Source organism: Rattus rattus, chromosome 11 (assembly GCF_011064425.1).
Source record: "Rattus rattus isolate New Zealand chromosome 11, Rrattus_CSIRO_v1, whole genome shotgun sequence".
NCBI classification, from domain to species: Eukaryota; Metazoa; Chordata; class Mammalia; order Rodentia; family Muridae; genus Rattus; species Rattus rattus.
In genome coordinates, this window is record NC_046164.1 from 78,007,802 (window position 1) to 78,028,937 (window position 21,136).

At 45.8% G+C, this 21,136-nt stretch overlaps 1 protein-coding gene across 1 annotated transcript in view; it reads right to left on the minus strand.

Moving 5' to 3' along the window:
- Nucleotides 1-21,136, minus strand: part of Pkd1l1 (polycystin 1 like 1, transient receptor potential channel interacting) — a 176,340-nt gene that overhangs the window by 141,064 nt on the left and 14,140 nt on the right. The window contains exons 6-14 of the mRNA XM_032915919.1: nt 17,386-17,556; nt 14,945-15,064; nt 14,292-14,460; nt 13,627-13,866; nt 11,234-11,366; nt 7,989-8,195; nt 5,030-5,211; nt 2,032-2,253; nt 316-476 (exon numbers count right to left, since the gene is read on the minus strand). Coding sequence (XP_032771810.1) covers nt 316-476; nt 2,032-2,253; nt 5,030-5,211; nt 7,989-8,195; nt 11,234-11,366; nt 13,627-13,866; nt 14,292-14,460; nt 14,945-15,064; nt 17,386-17,556 — 1,605 coding nt within the window. The remainder of the gene's footprint in view (nt 1-315; nt 477-2,031; nt 2,254-5,029; nt 5,212-7,988; nt 8,196-11,233; nt 11,367-13,626; nt 13,867-14,291; nt 14,461-14,944; nt 15,065-17,385; nt 17,557-21,136) is intronic.

A 21,136-nucleotide genomic window follows, 5' to 3' on the forward strand; every position in this document is an offset into this window, starting at 1 on the left:
AGGAGCTGTGAGCCAAGGACTATATCATAACTGCAATGCATATGCAAAGTTCCAAGGGCCACAGCTGTCTGGACAGTGAGCTTCACCATAGATCCTTTGCAATAGCTTCCTAGGATTCTAAACAAATAATTCTGAACAGTTGCCCTGAGCCTTCTTACAGCACATATGTGAGAAACCACTTTTGGCCTATCACCTAGTATCTAGAGGGTTGAAGTACAAAGAATTCCCAGCTGTGGGCAGGTCAGATACGATGGTTCAGTAACCACAGAACAACCATGAGCTTTTCTTATCAGCAAAATAGAGTAGCAGTCTTACCTTCCACTGCATTCTTCTCTGTTGCATTGACCAGGAAGAGGTCCCAGGAATAAGTGAGGTCTGAGACATCTCCACAGTCTTCACACACAGCTCGGAGAGACACTTCTTCGTTCCAGTTCACAGAGATGTCTCTAAAGTTGACCCATGAGATGTGGATGAACCTGGAACAGGCAATCACTTGGCTGTTGGAGGAAAACACTACAAGCATCCTCAGGCTGCATCCATTTGGGCCGACCATGTTTTGAACCACCCAGTGTTGGCATCATCAGACCCTGAGTTGGGGGAGTGAGGACTGTGTGACAAGCTTCCAGACTTCCCACAGTGTGATCTGACCAAACACATCAGATGAGTACATTCACTGCTCACCAAGTTCAGCGAAGCTGTGACTTTCTCTATGTCAACAGTCCTGAGCTGTAGTCTCTCTGTTACTCAGCCTTGGCTCTGGCTATGCTGTCCAGCCTGTCAGTCAATTCCTGAGCTCTCTCTTCACCTTTCCCCCTACATGCTTGCCTCCATAGCTACACACCAGTGTCACCTGGGCCTTCTCAATCCATCTGTCTTTGCCATAGCCATCTGGCTCCACTTAACCTTTCAATTGAGCAGGGTTATTGGGTCATGAGCTTCTCTGTGTCCTACAGTGCTATATACACATTTCTGAGTCACCATAGCTACCTCCTGGAAATTTCTCCAAGATCTTTCCTGGCCCATGGCTGCTTCCCAGAGGGCATTTCATGAACTCTGGGTTCTTTAGGACATCATCAGGTGGTGTGAGAGACTAGGATGAGTTTTGTCATGTAAATTCCTTTGCTATAGGACATGAGGACCCTTCAAAGGCTAAGTACAAAATTCCTGAAGTGGTGTGCAGGATTCCCTGTGTCTTCCACTATCAGGCACATGTCAAGCCATGACTTCACCATGTAACACCACATGCAGGAGGCAAGAAGGACATGGCAGGCAGGTCTGCAGCTTTCTCAAAAAGAACCACACAGCCTAGCACCTGCATGTGGGTACCTCTGCATTTGTATGTGGACATGGATGCAGTAGTTGTTGTCTAAAGTTTCAGTTACTTACAGTCAACCAAGGTCTGAAATATTAAATGGAAAATCCGAGAAAACAAACTGATCGTAAATGTTCAGTTATGTACTTCTCTGATGTGTGCCATCCACAAATTTGCTTCCCCTAGAATTCTCCCCCTGCTCAGTCATATATGCCTAGCCCTTTGAAAGGGGATTCCAGAACCTTCCGTGTCCTTGCCCATCTTGGTAGCTCAGCGCAAGTCCTACATTTGGTCCATGGGGTTATAACATGAGTACTCTGGTAGCCTTAGTGATGACCAGATGATGGGCTTGACTCATAGTACTTCTTTGCCTCGGTAATCACTCATGGTCACATACTTGCATATCCCTTCAGTCCTGTAATCCCTAGAAGGCTCCCAACTCTAGAAACCAGATTACCACCTTCAGATGTCAGCCTCAATCATTGGTCTTCCATTTTAGGGATGGGTACTATGACAGGAGGGACCCACTGGTCTTCAGAGTTGCTGTTGTGTCACTGTTAGCCTAGGAGACACAGAGCTATCCAAATCACTAGCCTCTCCCTGGTAACCACCTTCCTCTCCCTTACTGGTGTGGTTCCCACATGGCCTAACTTCATACTGCTCCATGAACAGATTTTTTTTTTTTAAAGTTGCCACCATAAGCCAGAATGCAAGGGTACCTGAAGGCCAGGTCAGGACGGGTAGAGAGGAACGTCAAGGCCTGCGATGAGTTCCGTCCACTGCTGGAGACTGTCAGTGTCACAAGGAACTGGTCACAGCACTCACTGAGCCATTTTGCTGGGAAGGAAATGGCAGGAGCTTGAGTGTCCACTCGGTACAGAGTATAGTCATCAAAGCAAGGCCATATGGGTGAGCTGGCTGCTGTGCAAGTCCAGTGATACCTAATGAAGAAGCCATTGAGGGGCGTGGTTACCACAACTGATGTTAAAGGCACATGTGGTTTGGGAGAGACCATACCTCTCATTCTTTGATATCAGTGGTCCAGGAGCTGGGCCTGTCTTCCCATTCACTGGACACAGACCACGGTACTCCACACAGGATCCCGTTTCCCTCTCTGTGTCATGTACCCTCTCCATGGAGCTGCTTTTGTCACTCCTTCCCCTCCCTGTCCATGTTGGGCCGCTCTGCTCATAAGTAACACAGCCCCACAATCCCCAGAGTGCTCCCTCAAAATCACTCTGCCAAAATCCACACTATCCCAATTTTAGGAGGAAAATGCATTCCAGAGGCCTTGGGGGAGCTGCCCTGTTTCATTCAGAGCTGGTAAAATGTGGGGCCAAGAGGAGACTAGAGATGATTCTCATTCCATGTCTTTCTGTAAGATATGGCATGAGTCACAAGATTAAGGTAGTTGCACCATCAGGGTAGCCTGGGAGGACAGCATCATCCCAGCTATGAGCAGATCTTAATCCAGAGAGGGAGACATGCTTAAACAGGCATGTGACGGGCAGGAGTCAGTATGGAAATGCTCTAGCAAGCTGGGCCAGCCATCATGGCAACCTGCTTCTCTAAGTGCCACTTAAACCTGAACCTTAAAAGCCCACTTCTGTGACTAGCCTGCAGGCACTACATTCTAGTAACTTCTGTTCACGAAGTTGCCTGAGGCAGCACTGCAGCCGCCTGGTAACCTCGGCTGGGGAGCAGCGTCCCTTGGGCACAAGAGAGCTCAGTGTACAGTGTAGTTCGCAAGCTATGCAGAGAAGCTGTCCTATGATTTACCCAAAAGATTCCTTACTGCCCAGACACAGAGCTCTCATTTCCAGATGCTGTGGGTCCTGTGTGTGAAAATGGAACAGATACAGTCTTTGTCTGTCAGGCGTGTATGTGTGTGTGTGTGTGTGTGTGTGTGTGTGTACTGATCGGTGATAGCTGTGTCTACAACATACACATAGGTAGAATCAGGGAAAAGGTACCTCTCACCTCCACCGCACTAATGAAGCACCAGGTTCCATATTCCCACATTTGGGTGTGGCAGACATGAGGGGTCACAATGGCAAAGCAGCCTCTTTACTGCTTTATCAATAGAGACCATGTTGGCAGGCACAGGGATCTATCCAGTGAGAGCCCTGCTTTTCTGAACTTATAGTCAGTGCTGGAGGACAGTGAACACCAGCCGTGTATGTGAGGAGTGAGTGTAGCGAACTACACCCAGTTAAGGACAGTGACTTCCCCTCTGAGCTGAACGGGTGTGCAGAAGGTCAGAGCAGGGAAGTAGGGGTTTCTGGCTTTGCCTCGAAAGACTCCATCCTGTCTTAGAGGACTGGCTGTGGTTGAGGGTGGACATAGCAATGGAGGAGAAGTATGAGGGGTCTGTGTCTAGGGAGACCCTAATGAGATTTCCTGACAGCCATGAAGTGTGAGAGAAAGAGATGTCAAAGACGCTGAGGAAAGTTTTGGTCTGAGCGACTGGAAGAATTGTTTCCTCAGGGTCCCAGAACTAAGAGGGGGAAGAGGACATGAGCCCCCGGCCCTAACCAGGAAGCTGTCTCCATTTGAGAAATGCTCAGCTGGGAAATGTTCAATTGAGAAATAATCAAAAAGGAAAATTGCATTTTGTCCAATGGACTCTCGCTGTATTTACAAACCACACTTAATAGGAGCTGTAGGTGGGCAACACAAAATAAGCTTCATGGTATGTAGGGAGATTTATTTATTTATTCATTTATTTGGTCGTATATTGCTTTGTTTGGACATTTAAAAAAACTAACTGCTTGTATACTATGATTACTGATGATTACTGATTTTGTGTTTTTACAGATTTTATTTGTGTGTGTGTGTGTGTTTCTTGTGCCTTTCTTTCTTCCTTCCTTTCTTTCTTCCTTCCTTTCTTTCTTTCTTCCTTCCTTCCTTTCTTTCTTTCTTTCTTTCTTTCTTTCTTTCTTTCTTTCTTTCTTTCTTTCTTTCTTTCTTCATTATTCAATAAACGTTTCCTGTTTAACAGCCTGTTTGTTTTCTAGAAAGAGGGAGACTGAGAAAGCTTAGAGTTGGGTGAGTGGGGAGGTGGAGAGGATTTGGGATGTTACGAGGGAGGGGAAACCATGATCAGAACACATTGTATAAAAATTGGTTTTCAATTAAACAAAATACTTGTTTCCTGGACGGAGGTGGGGAAGGCCAGTGGGAGGAGGTGGAGTTTGTGGCTGGGTGATTTGAGGCACGGGAAAGGAGCACCAAGGTGATGGACAGCACAGAGCAGATGGTGTACAACAGGGCTCTGGGGCTATGGGGAGAGCTGCCTGACAGGAGGATGCATGCTGGGAGGTAGAGGATCACAGAGGAGGCTGGGAAAGGCCTGCCAGGTCGGGCTGTCTGGGCCAGAGCCTGTGACCGCAGAGCTGAGCCTCACTAACAGGCATTTCTCTGCCTGCCCCCCACACTGGCATCTGACTAAGGAGTCCTAATGAAAGGGTAGCATTTACAACGCACATTCCAAGATCACAGTTTAAGCAGCACCTTAAAAAAAAAAAAACTACTCAGACTCCTTTCCTATATTGGCTTACACTTGGATAATGAATAAAGCAGTTCAGCTGAAGAAAGCGGGTACACATAAATGTCTCAAACTATTTTGGCAGCATTCCCAGACTAACTCGCCTAATATTCCTGAGCCAGGGTTTGAAGAGGTAGGAGCCAGAGAGTCTCATAGTTCTATGTTCTCACCTGAGAGCAGCCCCTGGGTTGTCAGGGTCATAGGACTGGGACCCGCTCAGGATGATGGAGGTTGAGGTAGCCTTGGAGATGAAGATGTGTGTGCCTTCAGAGATCACGCTGACAGGTGCCCTGGCTCGAACTTCTACACCGACACAGTAGTTGCTATACACCATGCTTCCCTTGATCTGAACCTGAGAGACAAAAGACAAGGGGCTGTCACATGAGAACAAGCAGATGCTTCCTGGATCTATATGTCACACTGGCCCTCAGCTCTCCATAGCCACTTACAGCGTTCATCTGAGGATGTGGCTGGAGGAAAGAATCTAGTAATAGGTAAGTCTACCCAAATGTCCCGTTATCTAGGTGTGTGTTGGTCAGTATTTTGTCCAGTTGACACAAGCTAGAGTCATTAGTGAAGAGGGAATCTCAACTGAGGAAACGCCCCTATGAGACTTTCCTGTAGGCATACTGGTGGAGCATTTTCTTGGTTGGTGATTGGTGTGGAAGGGGCTAGGCTACCGTGGGCAGTACCATCCCTAGGCAGGGGGTCCTGGGTTACGTAAGAAAACAAACGGGGTGAGGCAAGAAGAGCAAGCTGGCAAACAGCATTCCTCCATGATCTCTGCTTCAGTTGTTGCCCCAGGTTTCTGCGTTGAGTTCCTATCTTAGTTCCTGTCTTAGCGTCCTTCCGTAGACTGTGACTCAGGATATGTACATCAAATAAACCCTTTCCTCCCCACATGGATCTTGACCACAGTGTCTATCACAGCAATAGGAGGTAAAGCAAGACAAGGTATTTAAGTACCCATGCTCCCTGTTGACACTTGGCTGACAGCTTTCAAACCTCTCCTGTAAACAGTGGGTTTCTCCACGGTCTTGGCATTTGCTGGCTCCCTTTACCTTATTACATCTATCAGGAAAGACAGCGGGTGGCAATGGGGCCAGGAGGTCCCCTTTCTGTACAATTGAGGATACAGTGGATGTTGGGGAGCAGAGGCGATGGAGTAAAACTCATAATGGTCTTTGAAAAATGTGGATGGGACATAGACCGGGATCCTAGATAGGCATAAAGGAGAAGGCAAGGTGAGCTTTGCTGTCTCTCATCCCAAGTAAGGATGCAGAATGACCAGCCACCTCAACACTCCTGTCACATGCCTCCCCACCAAGATGAACTATAGGAACCCAGTCAGCCCTCGCTAAGTCACTTTTGTCATGTACTAAAGGAGAAAAGTAACTAATGCAGGAACCCGAGGTCTAATGCCCAAGTATAACATGCCAATGAGAGCTGTCGGAAAAAACCACTCCATGAGAGGTCTCCACGGCCTAGACACATACAGGGCCCCTTCTAGAAGAATCAAATGCGCCACCAGACAGAGGTAAAGGATGGACTTGGCCCTAGCTGTGATGCTCACCCTTCCAGCTGACTTATGAGAGCCTGGGCTTTTCCTTTTAGGATTTCACTCCATCTCTTTGCCTATAATGCCAGACCCAGAGTCTCCTGAAGTGTGCAGAAGGGGGAGCTCTTGGACCCACTGTCCATTCCTTTCCTTCTGACCTGCTGGTAATGAAGAGTCCAACATAATGGTGGTGTCTTCTAAAAGCAACATCAGTACTCGGCCATCTGCAAAGCCAGGTTAACCTCAGCATGAGGCTTGTCTGAGAGGATGAACAGGCACTGTCTAGGAACACTCTCCACCTTCTCGTGCTTCTACCAGGGCACCAAGGCATGAGGGCTGATGAAAGCCATTCCCACAGTGACCTGGGAGCGTCCCCTAGACCCGTGTTTCTCTACCTTCCTAATTTTGCAAAGGTTGGTACCTCATGTTGTCATGACTCCCAACTGTAAAATTATTTTTGTTGCTACTTCAAAACTGTCATTCTGTTACTGAATCATAATGTAAATGTGTATGTGTTTCTGATGGTCTTAGGCAACCTCTGTAAAAGGGTATTTCAAGCTCCACCCCACAAGGCGCTGCAATTACAGGTCGAAATCTGCTGCTTTAGACTATGACAGGATCAGGGTGACCTAAACCTAGGACTCTGCTCCTATGAAAATAAAATCTGCTACCTCTCAATCTTTCCGAAGAGAAATATCTTAGAAGCAGGATTTTCCTACTACCTGCAACTAACACGGTGCTCCTCAAAGCACACACTGTGGCCTTCTGTCTGTCACACACGGACAAAGTGTCTGGTTCTTACAGAGATCAGCGGAGGAGCAGTGAGATCATTCGGTGTCAGCCTCTGTTCACGTTGCCCGACAGGGCCCAGTAGCCACAGTTCTTTGAGGGACAGGTTGGGTGTTTGGGCACCTTCCGATGAGCTTCCTGAGGCCTGGGCTAAGACTCATCCTCAGGTACCCCCCAATAGTGAAAACACCCATCCCCCTCGCCAACATTTGGGTCTCAAAGACCGTTTCCTCATCCGGGTCTTCTGACTTCACTGCAGACTGACCCAGGACCATGTTCCTAGTGCGGGTCACTACACAAGGCTACCCTGCTACCTCAGTTTCCACACCAGTGAGCAAACTGTTCAGGACCTGCCATGAAGCCACCCAACGCAGTGAATTCCCTTTTCTAGCCCGCGTGATCGACAACATTTTTCCAGCCCTAAGCATAGCACTGGCTGAGGGTCCTGGTGGGTCCTTCTCTCATGGCCTCTGGGGGACATTTTCCAGTTTCTTCCTGAAATGACAGCATCCATGTCCTTCTATCCCTCCATCAGCACAGGGTTTATTCAACAAAGTGTCTTTTAAAAGGGGGAAATGCTTTTCACTGATTACACGGCCAAAATGAGAACATACATTCTCTGGGAAATTAAAAGAGTGTGTGTGTGTGTGTGTGTGTGTGTGTGTGTGTGTGTGTGTGTGTGTGTGTGTGTGTTTGCGTGTGTGCAAGAAGAGGTTTTCCCTAGGGCTGGTGGCAAGGGCTGGTTGGCTTGTCAGGGCTTGGGGAATGGGGGATGAGCCGACCTTGGCGACGGCAGTGTAGTTCCCACACTCCAGCGTGTAGCTTGGGAGCACGATGGTCTGTCTGTGGGTGTTGACAGCAGCAGGGAGGGTGACAGCAGTCGCCTCAGCACCCACAAAGCTCCAGGTGTAGGAGAGTCCTTGGGAAATGTTACAGATGATGGCAGCTTCAAACGTCACGCCTAGTCTCAGGGGCTGAGACCTCCATATCTGGGAATTGACAAGACGGGTCATTGTCAGTGAATGTCCGCCAACCCTGATGGTACAGCAGGCTGTTAGAAAGTGTAAAGCACCGACCATTTGTTTGCATAACTGCAGGGTGAGACCTGGGGCTGGACTTTAGGTAGCACCACTACATTTATTTTACAGACAAAAATTAACCAGATATAATTTGTTTCCCCTGCTATGAGTATGTAAATGTAAATACTTACTTTTCCTTTCAGGCATGAAGCTAATGGAAAAACGTCTGAGGAAAAGGTTACTAGATTTGACTACATTACAATGCCTTTTAATTGTTTGCTATTTGTTTGCATATTTATTATGAAACTCACAGCTGTGTTCTTCCCAAACACTCTCTGCCCTTTTCCCCATCCTCTGGGACAGCAGCTATAATCCTCCCCTCAGCATCCCTGGCCTGACTTTGGTATTAGTCCCTGAATATGGAAAAGCGTTCTGGGTTTGCCAACCTTGCTGCCAGCCAGGGACCCTTCCAGTTCTGGGGCTGATGCTAGGAGCAAGGGCGCCCCCTGGAGGCTGTTCTGTTTAATTAGAATGAAAACTGGAGAAGTTAAGAATTTAGCACCCTTAGTGTTAGTTTACCTAGCCTTCCCGCTGTCCTCCTCCCCCATTTAATCCTCCCATTTTGTTCCCCCTTGTGTCCTTATAACATGACACTCCAGGGAAAGCCCCATGCTCAGGAGTACTTGGCCAACACGAAACAGACTCCATATTTTTTGTCGGTGTGTGGGGTTTTTGTTTTGTTTTGTTTTGTCTTTCTCTTTTTTTTCAGTCTGTCTGTTTTGAGTTTCGCTGTTTCTCTTATTTTTGCTTAGGAGAGGAAGTTGCGTGGATAGGGAGGTGGAGAGGATCTGGAAGGAGGGGAGGGAGGAGAAAGAATATGGTCAAAATGTATCAAAAATTAATAAAATATATTTAAAGATAAAAGAAGATAGTAGTTGCCTTCCTCCTACTGACTAGGGCATTTAATCTTAAATTTTAGTTGAAATACAGTTTATCATAAAGAAAACACAAATGACATAAAGACTAGAACAGTTAGAAAAACAGAAGGAGAAAATTTATAGTCTTGTAACCAGGAAAGTTACCTTTTGTAGTCTGTAGGTGGTGCCATTTAAATTACTGTTCAATTCTTTTCATTGTTTCTACTCTCAACATGATTCATTATAGGACTTGTGACAGAGTCACTGGACTAATAGTTAATGGAAATTTGCAATATTCTCAAGTTTCAGACAACACACACACACACACACACACACCCCTCAAAATGATAATACGAATTAAACTATAAACTTTCCATTAGAGTGAGAGTTGGCTCTGAATGGGTGCGCCGTAGAACTTGGCAGACCAAAGTGAAGTTTCCAGGAAAGGCGATCTGTCATTCAGTTCTGTGACACGGAGACACCAAGGATATGGAGAAAGATGTGTGGACAGAGCATTGCATGTTAAACATATGTGCACGGAGTGCCACATGCTATTTGTAGCAACAGAAAATTAGGACCAATCAAAGTTCAGTACTGAGGAACCTGGGAAATGATGTAGGATTTGTACATATGACCCAACATATGCCACTGTTAAAAATCATGTAGTCAAAAAAGGGGGTGGGGGTGGGGGTGGGGTTGGGAGTGAGGGACTAAGTCTTCTTCCCAGGGTGGCACAGACTCCTGGAACTCCAATCCCAAGGTACCTGGTGCCCTCTGCTGGCCTGTGCAAGCACCTGCACTCATGCACGTGGCCCCGCATAATTTTAAAACAATAGAGAGAAATCCATTTTTAAGTCAATAGAAAAAAATTTTTTAAAAATAAATGTATCTCCTGCTGTCAGGATTTCACACAATTCCATTTTTATACTCTTAGAAAACACAGAAAATATAAAAAAATATTGTTCTCCTTATCTTACAAGAAAGGTCAAATCAAAATGCTATACAAATTAAAAATTAAGCTCTTTTATTTATACACTATTTGCTTCTATGTACTCATGGAAAGGAAGTATAAATTAAAACAAATAGACAACAGATCCGGCGTGGGAGTGGGAGCCTGAAATTCCAGCATGTGACAGGCCGAGGCAGAGAAACTGAGAGTTCTGGGATGGCCTAGATAGCAATGTGAATTTAAGAACAACATGGGCTACATTGTGATACCCAATCTAAAACAAAATAAAATAAAGTAAATGAAATGGAATATGATAAGAACTTTAAGAAAATATTCCTTATAACAAAACAAAATCATCAAAGGGACAGCATCAGCTTCCCATCAGAGCAAGCCTTCCAGTCAGAGCCTTGCAAGCTGTTGGCTTTCCCTGAATCCCTGGAGTTTTGGTCCATCCCTCACACAGAGAGCATGGGCATGTCCAGCAACATGGAATGCTGCCCTCAAGAGCTCAGAACTCTTGCCCCCAGGGACATGGACACTTGGAAGGCCTGCCCAGGGCAATCCCACACCCTCTTTGAAACCCATTGCACTCTGGGGCTGCTGGGACCTGAGATGCACGGGCCGGTAGCCGATCCATTAGAGACAGCATTTTGGCAAATGCTCAGCTTTGAGTTTTCCTTCCCAAGTGTCGGGCTGGACACCTTTGACCTGAAAGTAAAACTGCCTGAAACCGAAGCCCTCAAAGGAGTAGAAGAAATAAAAGGCAGCCTTATTTTTCCTACTCTGTCGTTAGTACTCAGCATATAATTGGTCATTTCTTTTCATTTTGGTGTCAAATTTTTCTTTTTACTGAAAATGCTATCGTTCTGTGTGTAACAAAATAAAAAAGAAAGCTACTCAGAGCAAGCTGAGCTGATCGTCAAGAGTCATATAGGCAAATAAAAGACTTATTCACCCATCAGACGCCAGGCTTCCCTCCCAGTGCAGGCTTCCCCTGCTCCAAAGCCCTCACAGGGACTCTTTTGTCCCAAGTGCAGCAGGACAAACCCAGCAAAGCCTCCTTCATTCCCTAGCAAGCTCAGCGACTTGGAAGCATCCTAGAGGAGCGAGGCAGGGGGATGGCTCCTCAAGCCCAGCCCTACCTGCACCTTCGCAGGCCCCATGTTCTTCACCGGGGGTGGTTGGCAAGGCTCCTGCACAATGAAAATCTGTTTTCTCAGGGTGGCAGAGCTGATGTTATTGAAGGCAAGGACTTCAATTGTAAACTCTCCCTCCCTGGAAGGACGGAAAGCAGAGAAATGGAGACATTGAGGTTGCTGTATGTCGGCCCTCAAGCCTTCTTTATAACTTCAGGAGCCCTCAGCCAAGTACACTGTTCCTGGAGTTGCTTTTGATTATGGTGCTTTATCACAGCGACAGATCAGTAACTAACACTCTTCTGCACACTTGAACATTCCTCTGCCTCAGCTCCATGCTAGTCCAAGGCTTGACCTTGGCCATGCTTATCTCTAGCAGCTATGAAGACTAGACACTCAACTGGAAGGACTTGATCCACTTAAGACTAGGATATCCCCTAGCCAGAGCCTCAGCTAGGAACAACTGGCCTGCTTCTCTGCAGTTTCCACACTCGCAACCTGGAGTATCATTTGCACTTGTGGTTTTGCATTGAAGACAATGATTTTGGACAAAGACAGTCAGATATAACTTACCTTTCCAATCTAGCTAGGTTCTGGATAACAATGCCGTAGTCAATCAAGTATTGCATGACCTGGCAAGGGTTCCTAGGATTATAATAAGGCAGGGTGTTTTGTATTTCTTAGTGATACTATAGCTGTGGTGGTTTGAATATGCTTGGCCCAGTGAGTGGCACTATTTGGAGATGTGGCTTTGGTAGAGTAGGTGTGGTCTTGTTGAAGGAAGAGTGTCACTCTGTGGGTGGGCTTTGAGAGACCGTCTTCTCAGCTGCCTAGAAGTCAGTCTGCTCCAGGTTTCCTTTGTATGAAGATGTAGAACTCTCAGAGCCTCCAACACCATGCCTGTCTAGATGCTGCCATGCTCCTGTCTGGATGATAATGGACTGAGCCTCTGAACTGTAAGCCAGCCTCAATTGTCGCTTAAAAGAGTTGCCTTGGTCATGGTGTCTACTCACAGTAGTAAAAACCTAACTAAGATAGAAGTTGGTACCAGGGACTGGGGTACTGCTATGATAGGCCTGATTGCTTTTGTTTAGAAGAATGTGGATTTGGGGACTTTGGATTTGGAAAGCAGTGGAATGCTTTAAGTGGGGCTTAATGGGTCATCCTAGTAGGAATATGGAAGACTTTGCTGCTGAGGGTGATCTGAATTGTGGAAGCCTGGCTCTAGGGGTTTCAGAAATTCAGTTCATTATCATCAAGGCATGGCAGCATCTAGGCAGGCTTGGTGCTCCAAGGAGGAGCTGAGAGTTCTACATCTTCATATAAAGGAAACCTAGAGCAAACTGGCACCCAGGCAGCTAGGAGGAAGATCTTTAAAAGCCCACACACACAGCGACGCACTTCCTCCAACAAGGACAAATCTACTTCAACAAAGCCACACTTCCAAATAGTGCCACTATTTGGGCCAAGCATATTCAAACCACCACAATAGCTGTTAGAAACAGAAAGTCATTTCTTTTGTGCTTGTGGTGATGCTGTGGTGACCTCAACTACCATGTGGCTAGAACAAGCAATGACAGGCAGTACATGGATGATAAAAATGGCTACATTGCTGGCTTATTTATTTATGAACTATATTTTTCAGAGAAAGTACACCTACTCACAAGAAGAAATGTATTCTACAAAACAACATTAGCTGGCAGTGGCTTTCCATATCTAATATTTACATTCTCTCTTGACTACATCAGGTACCATGTGAGTAACTGGTCCAAGGCATCTAAGTGACGTTTGCATACTAACTGAGTCAACAAATCACGCTGTGTCAAAGAACCCCTGGTTGTAAAATGACACACAACTATCTTCATAATGCCTTGTTCCAGGTAAAGCGTGGGTTGAATTGAACAAACCTTTGGATGCAGAGACTCATTATAATGTGTCCTTGAAGCCTTACAGTTTCATCTACCCACCTGTCTACCTCCTCTCCCTCTCCCAAACATACCCGACTGCTACCACAAGTCTCTGCCACTGGTGCCCTTCTTTGGGTCTACTGTGGTTCCCCCTCCCCACTTTCCCTCTTGGAATCTCCTGTTGGAGGTTTCCTTTCTGGTCATATGCAAGTATCGTTCTGAAGTCCATAAAGCTATATACGTGGGCCGTGCATTCTGCACTCTATACCTTCTTTGCTGACAGAATTCCTTGACTGAAGGCCTCTATTTACCTACTTTCCCTGGACCCTCAGGCTCCCCCACAGCCCTAGCCTGGCGTGCCTTCCTTCCAGTCAACACCTGTCATCTGCATCACTTGCAAGACTGACTGTGGGGTATAAAGTATCGAGCCTTCCGAAGGCAGCTACCACGTGTATACCTGCAATCAGCTGTCACCTGTCCTTTATTGCTCACCTGTCGTAGACATGGCCAGAGGAGCTGCTGCCCAACTCAATGGAGCCATCTCCAAAGTTCCAAAGGTAGGATACATCGGTGCCAAAATTGAGCCTGCACTCGAAGGACACATTGGCATTTACCAGGGCTGAGGCAGTGGACACAAGCCGATTGGCCAGGATTCTCTTCTGTACCCTGATGAGGTGGGGCTTGGAGACCACACTGCCCATCCTGCTGGTGGCCTTGACCGTCACACGGTACCTGAGTATGGGGTGCATGGTAAGATGAGAACACAAGGCTGGAGAGAATCACTTCAGCAGACAGACGTAGCTAGGAGCTGGAGTTGTGTGTATTATCCAACTAGACAGCATCAAATCTGAAGTGGAGGAAATTCATCTCATATTCCCTTTCTCATTATTTAGTTCACATCTCTAAATGAAGTGAACACTTCTTTATAGGAAACATATTCTGGGTTAAACTGAGGGCTCAGGAGAACTTTGAATCTGGGATCACCCTGTTAGTGCAAGCTGCGGGGAGGTGAGCCCGTCTTCTTTTACATCTTATGGCTAAGGTCAATTCACGAAAGGGCTTAGGGGCTGGACATAATGTAAACACCATTAAAAATATGGTGATAGTGCCAGGGTAATCTTTATCCTGCATCAGTACCGAAGACCGTATTGACAGACCATTGTGGGATGCTCAGCCTTCTTCTAATGCTTCTGGAAGTTGTTGTCACTGGTGGGTTTTCTCCAAAATACCAAGTGAACTCCAGAGGTACAGTTTCCTCGGTAACTGCCACAAATGTGATGTTTGTGTCTGCAGCGAACACAGTTCCATTGGTGTAGACAGACACGGCTGTGACGAGGAGATGGAGAGAGAGGGCCATCAGCATAAAGGGCTGGAAGCCACTCAGAGGACCCCACCACCACCACCACCACTGCCACATAACCAAGGCATGACGGTGAGAATGAATGAGCCTATGAGTGTAGACCAAAGCCCCAGGGCAGGGGGAGTCTGCAGGGCCCAAACAGAAGGTACAGCCCAAGTCCAAGGGTCATCAATAATGGCTCACAAGGCAACAAGGCCAGCTCTGTGCTTGGAAAGCATGGGATGAAGGTGGGGTCAGGTGGGGATAACAGATGACTTTATGGGAGTCCCCATCTCCCAGACTCTGGTGGGAGCCTTGGAGCCTATGGTTTCTAGGAAAGTCCCAGAAGAAACTGCAGATGCACAAGAGTGCTGAAGGGCCAGTGGGCTGGCTCTTAGGCTGAGCTGACAGCAGAGGCCTCAGCAATCGACCACTGAGGGAGAACTACATCTAGAATTAAAGCAGACGCACATTGCATCGTATACCGAACAGTCACACCACGCCAGGCCTGGCTGCTGCCCACTCGGGTCTGAGACATAAAGGACACATAGTATGAAGAAACGGATGAGAAACAATGCACCACGACTGTGCCTGAGACAAGAGAAGACATGGGAGCAATTTTAATCCACTTGCTTTAAGGATACACACATGCATGCATGTGCCAGTGCACACGCACATACACGCACGTGCATACACACACACACACACACACACACACACACACACACACACACCGATATTCCTCATTGTCAACTTTTATCTCCTTGAATTCTGAAATCTAGAGCATACATTTGGTGTAGGGGGCAAACATGAATTACGGCACAGGATTTTCCTTTAAATGATTTCTTTCTCTTCTGAGAATTCTCTACACAGTAATAAATTCATTACTTCCTTTGCAGTATGTTAGTTCCTTTGCAAGCTGGCTATATGTTAAACATATTTTCCTATGCGTGAGTATTAAACAATTTCCACATTATATAGATTCTTATTGGGATCAACAATAAGCCTCATTCATCTAAATCCTCTAAAATGTAATGCAGTATTCTATGTACATGAGTGTACACATAAACATATATATTATATTAATAATATTATATTATATTAATAATATATATATTAGAAGACAAATACCAAAGATTGAATGTGTATTCAATTAGAATTATGATGTCTAAACAGGTTTGAATCAACTCATTTTGGATATTAAAAAGGAGATGGACTTTTCCAAATTGGAGATCTCTATCAGGTTCCTCTCCCAGAGCTCAGAGAATCTCATGGTAGAGGGAGAGGAAGAACTGTAGAAGCCAGAGGAGCCAAGGACACCAGGAGAACATGGCCCACATCCATCAACTAAGCTTACAGGGGCTCACAAAGACTAAAGTGGCAGTCACGAAGCCTGCATGTGTCTGTGTTAGGTGCTCTCTGCATATATCTTACGATTGTTAGCTTGGTATTTTTATAGGACTCATAACAGTGGGACTGGGGATGTCTCTGACTCTTTCATTGTTTGCTCTTGGGACCCTTTTCCTCCTACTGGGTTGGTTGAACCAGCCTTGATACAAGGGTTTGTGCCTAGTCTCATTCTATCTTATGTTGTGGGATGCCTGCTCTTTTTAGAAGGGAAATGGAGGAGACGTGGATGGGGGGCTGGGAGGAGTGGAGGTAGGGGAAACTGTGGTTTCAGAAGAAAAAGAGGATGTGGGCCTTTACATTACTGTTGTGTTTTTCTCTATGAATTTTCTCTTCATAAAGAGAAAATATTTATAAGCGTAAATAAAATAGATGCGATACAGATTATTTTAAAATGTGCCCCACAAATAGAATAAAAGTGAGGTCTTCTCATTAACAATAACTAAAACTTGGCCTTCACCACAATCTGGTGTTACATGTGAGGAAAGAACATGGATTATACAAGGATGTCCAATGATAGGTCTTTGGCACAGGATTAAGACTCAGACCATCCAGTTTTAACCCACATGGCCAGTGCTTACCCACTTTACTCAAAGTTTTCACAAGACGTCAATATGAATGGTCAACTGTCTAATTATCCTGCACTGCTTAGCAGGCTTAACAACCCTCTTCTGTGCTATGTAATGCTTAGATGGGGAGTCTCCCCCCTGGAAGACTGTAGGGAAATACAGTTCATGTTTGGTATAAGTAGAGTCGATTCTCAAGAATGAGTTTTTGGGATGCTTCTCCCATTGGGTTTCCTTTCTCTTGTTTCTGGAGAAAGTAAGCCTGCATTTATCACCTCCTGGAGCTGAACACTTTGGGGTTGTACTGATCCATTCCAGCTCTGTAAGAATGTGTCCCAACTGTTTCCTTCAGAACCTTAATCACTGCCCCTCTTCTGACTCCTTCTGGACTGTGAGTTTTTGATCTCCTCCCCCAAGTTGGCAGGAGGGGAAAGGATTGCTACAGTTAGTTGTGGGGTGAGGGTGAAGAGGCATGACTTAGAGAGCTCCTTACACACTGGGAGCCCCCAGCATTACATACCTTTGGCTATGGCTGTGCCATCTGCCAGAATAGCCTCATACCACTCCTCACAACTCACTGTATGCATCAATTCCTGCCTGGACTAGTACCTGTCCCATGGTGATGTATAGTGTCCTCTCTAGGGGACCTCCCAGCCCCAGGGCTATGCTCCTCTTTAGGACTTGTAGGTCCTGTCTGCCATTTTTAAGACACGTATCCAGATATCTTTATTGATTACACGTTCTCTAAGATTGGATCTGTGTGGGATTCTGCCTCATCTCCGCAGACACACAATATCCCACAGTAACTGTTTTCTATGTGAGGTAAAAATGAGTGATGGCAATGTATTACATACGGTGGCTGAAACTTGGGCAATTAGAGGAGTCTGGCTCTGTGTGCAGCAGAGATCTGAGTGCTCAGCTCCCGTGCACAGGTCTTACCTTCCTGCTGTGGGAGGGAGTTAGCAAAGGCAAGAGCTTCGCTATCGTGGATGGAGCTGGAATTCATGAACACAGACACATTCCCATGGCCAATGTCCATATAATAGGGCCCCAGTTCCTCATCAGCTCCATGATAGTCAGAGACCACAACCTTGAGCTTATAGACTCCTTCTGGAAAAGAAGATGAAATGGACAAATGATGGTTTGTTTGTTTGTTTGTTTGTTTTTTTAAAGATTTATTTATTTTATTTATATGAGTGCACTGTAGCTATTTTCACACACACCAGAAGAGGGCATCAGTTCTCATTACAGATGGTTGTGAGTCACCATGTGGTTGTTGGGATTTGAACTCAGGTCCTCTGGAAGAAGAGTCAGTGCTCTTAACCACTGAGCCATCTCTCCAGTCTGATGTTTTTTTTTTTTTTTTACAGACACGGGAGTTAAGCACCTCCAGTGCAGTCATAATGGGATGACTAGTCTGTGAACTGATACTGTAAGTGAGATTAGAATACAATTCCTTGCAACAACAGGGGCATTTCATGGGCATACAACACACAGAGTCCCACATCAGCATGCCCCGATGTAGCTTGATGTTCTGCTGTCTGGAAATTCTTAATAATTTTTAACACTCGGTGTTCGTGGTTTCCACCAGACCTTGAAAATGAGGTAGCCTATCTGTGCATCAGAAGTTATTAACTATATATGCACACATATACATATATGTAAATATATATATATCTAATCTCAGAACAGCTAGATTAATTCATGTGTGTATTTGATATTTACTCTGGCTTAAATAAACATCCAATGCTATATATCAAAGGATAACAATAGACTTAAAAATGGCCCCTAACCCTGGCTGTTTCTTGAAGTGTTTATAATGTCACTATGGCTTTAAATTTTTCATTAAGGGCTGGAGAGATGGTTCAGTGGTTAAGAGCACTGACTGCTCTTCCAGAGGTCCTGAGTTCAATTCCCAGCAACCACATGGTGGCTCACAACCATCTGTAATGAGATCCGATGCCCTCTTCTGGTGTGTCTGAAGACAGAGTGCCCACATACATGAAACAAATAAATCTTTAAAAAATTTTTTTCATTAAGTGGTAGAACCTGCTCTTCCTCTTTGGGATTGGTGTCAGTTTCATGGTCAACTGCATAGTCCCTCCAACCTTTTCCTCTTCTTCCTTGTCTGTAGGCTGGCCACTGTTAGTTATCATGGGAAGCAGCTGGGCCTAGCTTGTAGAAAAATAGCCAAGACTCAGGTGTCCCATGAAGGCAGGGAACTTGTATCTCCAGGAAACAAGTGTCCTAGCTGATTGGCAGCTGCCTAAAGATCCATTATGAAACCTTTAGGCTAGCTTTTAAAGATTTATTTATTTTATGTATACAAGTACACTGTAGCTGTCTTCAGACACACCAGATCCCATTACAGATGGTTGGGAGTCATCATGTGTTTGCTGGGAATTGAACTCAGGTCCTCTGGAAGAACAGTTGGTGCTCTTAACCTCTTAACCACTGAGCCATCAGGAGTGGCTCCATCTGTGATTGCCCACAGCTCTTGTGCTGTGTCTTTTCCAAGCTCACCCTATTCTGTCTTCTTTGCCCCTGAAGGTCATCCCAATTCACTCTGCACATGCACAGTAAATGCTTATGAAATGACCAAAGGCATTTCATAGGATGGAAAACCAGAGCCAAACAAATAAAACAAAGTGCTCAGAGTCCACTATATGCTGTTCCTTAGGAATTAATACAGCCTTTGTTGTCCCAGAGAGCAGTAGGTGACAGAATAATACATACAAAGAGGGAGAGACTTTTCAGAGAAAAAAATTCCATGTATAGGAAGACTCATCATGCATTTTGTAGGCAAATGGATGAACTAGAGAATATCATCCTGAGTGATCCGAAAGTACATGAATGGTATGTACTCACTGATAAGTGAATATTAGCCAAAAAGTACAGAATACCTAGGATACAACATACAGACTATAAGAAATATAACAAACAGAAATACCCAAGCGAAGAGCTTTCAATCCCACTTAGAAGAGGGAAGGAAATAATCATGGGAGGCAGAGGGAGGGAGGAATCTGGGTGGGAGGGGGAAGGTGAAGGAGGAGGAGGGAAAGGATCAGATATGGAGGGGCAAGGGGACTGGAGACCAAGAAAATAAATGGAAATAAGCAGCCTTGGGCAGCGGGAGTGGAGGGCCCTCTAGAGAGTACAAGAGACACTCACAGGATTCATTGGGGGTGACCTTAGGCAAAATGCCCAACACCGGGAAAAGGGAACTTGGAAAGAGTCCACTGCCAATAGATAGACAGGGCCTCAGTGGAGGGACAGGGTTACTAACCCACAGCCAAACTTCCTGACCCAGAATTGTTCCTGTCTAAAGAAACTGCAGGGACAAAAATGGAGGAGAGACTGAGGGAAAGGAGATCCAATGACGGGCCCAACTCGGGATCCATCTCATCGTGGTGGGGGAAGGGCACCAAGACCTGACACTAGTATGCTATGATGTGCTTACTGACAGGAGCTTGGCATGGCTGTCTTCAGAGAAGCCCTACCAGCAGCTGACTAGGACAGAATTAAATATTTACACCCAACCACTGGACTGAAGTCAGGGACCCCTGTGATTGAAGGAACTGAAGGGGGGAGCAACCCCATAGGAAGACCAACAGTTTCAACTGATCAAGACCCTTTGGGGATCCCAGAAACTGAGCCATTGATTAGGAACATACACAGGCTGGTCTGAGGTTCCTGGCACATATGTAGCAGAGGTCTACCTGGTCTGTCCTCAGTGGGAGAAGATGCACTTAATCCTTGAGAGACTTGAGGCCCCAGGGAAAGGGGAGGCTAGGTTTGGGGGTGAGTACTCTCTCAGAGGCAAGGGAGAAGAGGAATGGGATGAGGAACTATGGGAGGGGGGACTGAAGTGAGGGCAAGAGCTGGAATGTAAGTAAATAGAATAATTTAAATAAAAAAGAAAAGAAAAGAAAACTCAATAACTATGGTAATATTCAGAATTTGAGAGCAGTGTGCTGAGCAGAGCCCAATAGAAAGCGTTCTACACTGAGCAGAAGCGTAATTACTTTTGTAAGAATGGGCTGGAGAAGACAGCTCAGCAGGTAAGAGCACATGTACTGTTCTTGCAAAGAGCTGAGGATTCCCAGCACCTGCATTGAGCAGTCCCAACCTCCTGTAACTCCAGCTTTAGGGGAGCCAATGCTCACTTCTATCTAAGTAGGAATCTGCATGTGTGTGTGTGTGTGTGTGTGTGTGTGTGTGTGTGTGTGTGTATGTGTGTGTGTGTGTGTATGTGTGTGTGTGTCTTTTTTTGCAACTTGCAGAGGCTGTACCTTCAGTGCCAAATCATCATTAATAGCTTTATCACATTTACAAAACAAAGAAATATTGCTTCTCATGCTAGGACCCAAAGAAGATCTGCACATGGATCAATAAGTAGAACATGAAATTGACAGCAGGCCAGCTATCACAGCGTAGGGGAGCAGGAATGAATAAAGAGTAGTGATATGCCGAATAAACATAGTATGTACTCCCTTACACGTGGCTATTATCCATAAAGTACAGGATGACCATGACTACGCTACAGGTCCAAAGATGCTAAATAACAAGGAGGCCCCAGTGGGGGTCACTTGGTAAGAGGAAATAGTATAGATGTCTGGGACAAAAGGAGGGAGGGAAGAGGGTGGGGGAGGGGCTGGAGAAGAGAGCAGGAAGTATCAATTAGGGGGAG